General features: G+C 35.5%; 1 protein-coding gene across 1 annotated transcript; it reads left to right on the forward strand.

The window, feature by feature from the left end:
- Window positions 1-492: 492 nt before the first annotated feature.
- LOC113333563 lies at window positions 493-3,838 on the forward strand. The gene is made up of 7 exons (XM_026579996.1): window positions 493-697; window positions 780-1,250; window positions 1,321-1,389; window positions 1,545-1,712; window positions 1,869-2,639; window positions 2,928-3,175; window positions 3,749-3,838. Exons 1-7 carry the CDS (start codon window positions 493-495, stop codon window positions 3,836-3,838), a joined length of 2,022 nt encoding a protein of 673 aa, XP_026435781.1.
- Window positions 3,839-6,287: the final 2,449 nt, after the last annotated feature.

The raw sequence follows: 6,287 nt of genomic DNA on the forward strand, positions 1-6,287 counted from the left end.
AGTAGGAGTCAGGGGTACATCAGATCATGGGCCTTTATTTGGATCTACTGTCAATATTTGTAAACCAACAAATGCTCCCTTCAGATATCAAAATATTTGGACTTCTCATCTAGGATTTCTTGATGTAATTAAAGATGCATGGAATGAAGAGATTTTAGTTAATCCAGCTTTTTCTTTCATGAGCAAGCTAAAGAGATTAAAGTATGTATTGAAGAAGTGGAACTGGGAGATATTTGGTGATCTCAGAGTTAAAATAAAGACTACTGAAGATGAGTTTCTAGATGCAACCTTATTGTCAGATGCAGTACCTGAAAATACTGTATTTTTAAATAATCTGGTCACAGCAAGGGGAAATAAGAAATTGTTTCCAAACAATATAATGAGCTAATGAGGGACAAAGCCAGAATTAAGTGGGTCAAGAAAGGTGGTGCTAATATAGATTTCTTTCGTGCCTCATTTTAAATAAGGCAATCTCACAATAATATAACAGAAATGGAGAACACAGAGGGAAATATAATTACTGACCAAGCTCAAATTGCAACCACTTTAGTAGATCATTTTACAAAGAAGTTTGAATATCAAAATGTCACAATTCATGAGAAAATAATGGAAGCAATCCCCAAGTTACTGAATGAAGATGATAATTTTTTCTTGGATGTTGTTCCCACTGCAATTGAGATCAAAGAGGCAGTTTTTAGTATGAATGCAAATAAGTGCTTCAAGGCCTGATGGCTTTCCTGGCTGTTTCTACAGATTTGCATGGAGCATTATTGGTGCAGATTTGATTGAAGCAATTCAATATTTCTGGTCACACAGATTCATTCCTAAAGGACTTAATTCAAACTTTCTATTCCTTCTTCCTAAGATTCAAGGTGCAAGAAGAGCAGAAAAATTTAGACCTATAGGTCTAGCAAATTTCATTTTCAAAATCTTCACCAGAATTCTTACTACTAGAATCAGTTCTTTGATAGGAAGGCTAATATCTCCTCAACAAGGTGCTTCCATTAAGGGGAGGAATATACATGATAAAATAGTGTTAGCATCTGAGATGATAAATGAGCTGAACATAAAAAGAAGAGGGGGGAATGTGGGTCTCAAGTTAGACATAACCCAAGAATTTGATTCATTAAGCTGGGAATTTCTGTTTGAAGTACTTAGAAGATTTGGTTTCTCTGAAGTGAGCATTAACTGGATAAGGAAAATCTTTGAGTCTGCAATGATCTTTGTGCTTGTTAATGGTGGACCTTGTGGTTTTTTGTGGGGTTGGAAGAGGACTCAGACAATGTGATCCACTATCAGCCATTCTTTTCATTCTTGCAGAAGAAGTTCTTAGTAGAAATATATCCAATTTGATACAAGAAGGAAAGATACAAGCAATGGTCACAAGAGGTAACTGTCAACCTTCACATTTGATGTTTGCAGATGATGTTTCATACTCTGCAATGGTCATAAGAAGTCTTTGGACAATTTGATGAGATTACTAAATAAATATCAACTTTCATCTGGACAAACTGTTAATAAAAACAAAAGCAAATGCTTTGTAGGTGGAAGTTCTGATACAAGAAAAAATAGGATTGCTGATTATTTACTAATGGGACTTTCAGAACTCCCTGATACCTACTTGGGTGTTATTCTGTGTCCAGGAAGTGTTAAAACATATCAAGTTTGGGGGATGGTGGAACTAATGCAGAAAATGTTAGCAGGTTGGATAGGTAAATTACTAGCTTTCTCAGCTAGATTAACTTTAGTAAAATATGTTCTCTGCAGCATTCCAATTTAAAATATGGTTGTTTACAAGTGGCCTAAAAATGTTATACTGGAATGTGAAAGAATTATCAGGAATATTTTTTGGTGTGGTTACCCTGCAGTTAAAAAATTAATCACAGTTAAGTGGGATGAATTAAATGCTCCAATAACAGAAAGTGGCTTAAGGCTAAGGAGATTGGAGGTGATGAATAAATCATTGCTGATGAAACTACTATGGAAGATTGAAACTGAAGATGTTGAGTGGACAAATTTCATGAGAGCAAAGTACAAAAACAAGAACAATGAATGGACTACTACTTACAGACAGTCATCCATTTGGCCAGGTCTTAAATGGGTCATTCCTGAGATAAATAACAACAAAAGATGGAGTGTAGGTGATGGAAAATCAATCTCAGTATGTAAGGATAAGTGGGTCAAGGATTATACTCTTATTGACAGATATGTAGATGACCAATTTTTTATAAGTAATATAAATATGAAAGTTATAGATTTCATTGTGGATGGTATATGGAAAATTCCACTACAAATGTTCAAGTACTTTGAGAAGAATGAAGTGCCAACAATTGGGGATGGACCTGACAAGTTGATATGGGAAAATGATTTGAATGGCAAGTTTTCAGTTGCTAGTGCAACACATCAAATAAGAAAGAAATTTCCAGTAACATCTTGGTCAAAAAAAATATGGGATCCCAGTGTGCATCCATATACATCTACTAATTTGTGGAAGATAGCTTGTGCAACTGAGGAAGTTGTAAGGAAGAAGGGCTTCTCAACAGTATCAAAATGTTATTTGTGTGGAAATGCACAAGATGCAATGACTCATATCTTATGGAAATGCTCTTTCAGCACTCAAGTCTGGCATTGGCTGGGAGGTATTTTTCAATTTCTCTATCCCACATTTTTTGAAGAGATACTTAAATTTTGAAAAAGTAAAAGTGAAGCAATTCAAGAAATCTGGTACAACAGTGCTTTCGAAGTAATGGTGGAACCCTGTCATGCAAGGAATAGGAAAATATATGAGAATCAAGATGCAAACTTTGAAAAGTTTAAACAGAGTATATTGTTCTATACAAAGGAATGTGGAGTGAGAATGAAAGGAACCAAATGGGGTAACATGTATGATCTGAATATATTACTTCACTTTTGAATAACTGGGATAGCTACAAAGATGACAGATATAAAGAAATGTTTTTTCAAGCTGCCTGAAAAAGGTCAAGTTTTGATATGTTGTGATGGTGCTTTAAAAGGTAACCCTGGTAATGCAGGCCCGGGGTTTATTGCAAGGGATGACAGTGGTGGATGTTTAGGAGATGCTTCTGGAGGTTTGGGAATTGCAACAAACTATTTGGAAGAAGTAATGGCCTTGATTGTTGCTGGTGAATGGGCTGTGAAGAAACAATATAAAAAGGTATGCTTCAGCTTAGACTCCAAAGCATTTTTACTTTCTTTCTGCAATAAAAAAATACCCTGGATAGTAGTGAATAGATGAAACAACATAACCAAATTCATCACTGAAATCACTTTCTTGCATTCATATAGAGAGATTAACTTCTCTGTTGATAAATTAGCCAAAAAAGGTGTACTTCTTACAAGAGGGACAATCATTTATTATGAAGGAAAACCAGATTTTCTGAGCCAGTTGGAGATGGAAGATTGTGTATATTTCAGATTTTGTTCCTGAAAAACTGAAGTTTTGATGTATATCACTCTGTTTAGGAAAGCAAGGTTATTTTAGTTGGGTTCAAAAACTTGTTTTTTTTACTTAGGCCTACTGTAGTTGGCTTTTTTCTGTTTTTGTTCCTTGCATTGAATATTTCTGGGCTTAATTTGGAACCATTTTTGTAACTATTTTTGGTAATAAAATTTAATGGTTTATCAAAAAAAGAATTGGGGTTCAGATAGAATCTGAAGAAGGGATTGTATAATGAGAATGGTTGGTGAAGAGAGTATAAATACATGTTAGGTTTAATTATTTATTCAGGTGGTGGAATTAGTGAGATTTCTGGGTTATGAGGATGATAATGGAATTAGTGATAAATTGGATATTACAGCTAGAGTTAGCCAAGGTTAAGTGCTCTAGCGATTTGCTTGAGTTTTTAGGGTTTTTTTTTTTAAACTTTTTCACGTTTTCTCCCTTGTTTAATCATATTTGGATGATTGGCAATGGGAGAACAACATGATTCAACTTCTAATGTCACGGATTCTAGGGCTATATCAGCTGGTGCAGCAAAACCTAGTTCGTTTGCAGATATTCTCAAAGGAAAGAAAACCTTAAGCCCTACATCTATTGATCTTTCCTCTCTTCCTAATCCAACTATGAAAGAGGGAGAGCCAGCTTTAGAAATCTCTTTGGATTTTTTTCAAGAAGGATGTAAACCATTCAAATATAGTTTCATAGCTCGTTTGGACTTTACAGGGGTGAAGTTTTCAGAAGTTAAGCACGCACTTGTTGAACAATGGAAACTTGGACAGGATGTTAAGTTTCTTCCCATACGTAAGGGATTTTTCATAATTATGTTATCAACAACTGAAGAAAAAGAAACGATTCGTTATAGTCCTAAATCCATCATTAAAAATCAAGTTCTTCAACCGTAGGATTGGTATCCTAGTTTTAACACAAATAAGCAGCGTACTTCTCATGTTGTTGTATGGGTCATGTTTCATGAATTACCAATGGAGTTATGGACTGAAAAATCCATATTATCAATCGGTAAGAGTTTTGGCACTCCAATTGTAGTTGATGAAAAAACCCTAAGGTTGGAATATGGTTATTTTGCTTCAGTTCTTGTTGATATTGATTTCTCAAAGCACATCCCTGAAAGAATTTTGCTAAAAGCTAATGGAAGGGAATTCTGGCAATATATGGTTATTCATAAACGTCCTAAGTTTTGTACAAAGTGCAGCATTACTGGTCATTATGAGGAGGATTGTAGAAAGAAATCAGGTCACGAAACAAAAAATAATCAACTTCAGGTGGCTGTAGCTGAGCAAATTCCTAGAATGAGGAATGATAATCTGCCAGACATGGAGTGGCAAGTTGCGGAAAATAAAAATAAGGGTAAGCAAGCTCTAGTTATTCCAGTCCTAGCTGAACGTGATGTTGCTGGGAGTTCTCATGCAGCTGTTGTTGAAAAACACGCGTCTGTTGGGACTACAAATTTGGAAAATCAAAGCAAAGATAATACTACGGATGTTATGGATCAAAGTGTTAATGCTGAGATAGGGTCGCGGGTTGTTGATGCTGGTGGAGCTGATGTTTCTAAGATCAATTCTAATGCTTATACCAGTGCTGATCAGTTATAAAAAGAAAACGTTATTGAAGTGCAATATGTTGTTGCTCCTATAGATGGAATGACTGAGACCAAGTTTGATACGGATCCAAAGTCTATGTCCAAATCTGGTACGGATGTTTTGTCCATGTCTGGGTTAAACACTAACTCTTTGGAAAATACCAATTTGGAGGGCATATGCGTATCTGTTGCTGCTCGTAGAGAAGATTTGGGAACTACACAAAATTTGGAAATCAAATCCACCTCCAAGTCCGTGTTCAAATAAAATTTGGAAACCAAGTCAGTGAACCCTAACGCTGAGTTGGGAAACAAATACGTGTATAAACCAAAACCGTATTTGGAAAGAAGATCCATGTATAAGCCAAGCTCAAAAGAGGATGTTTTATCCGTGCATAACACTGATTTGGATAAACAAAACAAGGAAACTTCAGCAGTTTGGACGCCAGCAAAAGGTAAAAATTCTCCCACTAAAGTTGCATTCAAATCTTTTGAGACGCCTTTTGGTGGATGAACTTTTGAGAACAGAAGTAGTGGTTAATAACCAGTTTGATGTCCTAGCTTCTGAGTTGGGCCTTACTAATGATATTAGCGGGGATATGTAGAAAGAAGAGGATAAAAATATAGAGGATTCAACGGAATATGATGTTAGTATTGGTTCAAAAAAGTGGAGTGAAGTTGATGCTGATATTCTAGCAAGCAATAACGTTAAGAAGGTGGCCAAGAAAGCTGTTACAATCATGGCTAAGCGTTCTTTGCATTCTGATGATTGCTTAGAATCTTCTTCTAGTAAGGATTCTAAGTCCAATGAGGTAACTCCTATCCGTGAATATAGCAAGGAAACACAAACTGATTTAGGGGATACCGATTTTGATATGAATAGTATTTGTCTATGGAGGAATTAGAGGAAGCAATCAACATTCAGAATGATGATGTGCGTGCTAATTTTATTCGAAATACAGCCTTTAGACGATATTATTTCAAGGAAAAAAGGATCTAATGGATAGAATGTCAACTAAGAAAAAAGCTCAATCTCCTATTAAGCTTGTTCCTGGTGGGAATTATGCTTCTGATGAAGATGAATACAAATACGATGATATTTATGAATATGAATACAAGGATCCTTATGGAGACCCTGATTTGACACAAATTATTGCTGGTCTTCTTCCCAAGAAGAGAAATTTAGAGTTGGAAATAAGGGGAACAAACGATATTAATATTTTCCTCTTTATG

This window comes from Papaver somniferum, unplaced genomic scaffold, assembly GCF_003573695.1.
Source record: "Papaver somniferum cultivar HN1 unplaced genomic scaffold, ASM357369v1 unplaced-scaffold_133, whole genome shotgun sequence".
Taxonomy (NCBI): domain Eukaryota; kingdom Viridiplantae; phylum Streptophyta; class Magnoliopsida; order Ranunculales; family Papaveraceae; genus Papaver; species Papaver somniferum.

Coding starts and splice junctions, on each gene's coding strand:
- LOC113333563 (XM_026579996.1), top strand. CDS start 493: ATGGAGAACACAGAGGGAAATATAATTACTGACCAAGCTCAAATTGCA. Junction 1,251..1,320: donor TGTTAATGGTGGACCTTGTG/GTTTTTTGTGGG, acceptor TCATTCTTGCAG/AAGAAGTTCTTAGTAGAAAT. Junction 1,390..1,544: donor ACAAGCAATGGTCACAAGAG/GTAACTGTCAAC, acceptor AATGCTTTGTAG/GTGGAAGTTCTGATACAAGA.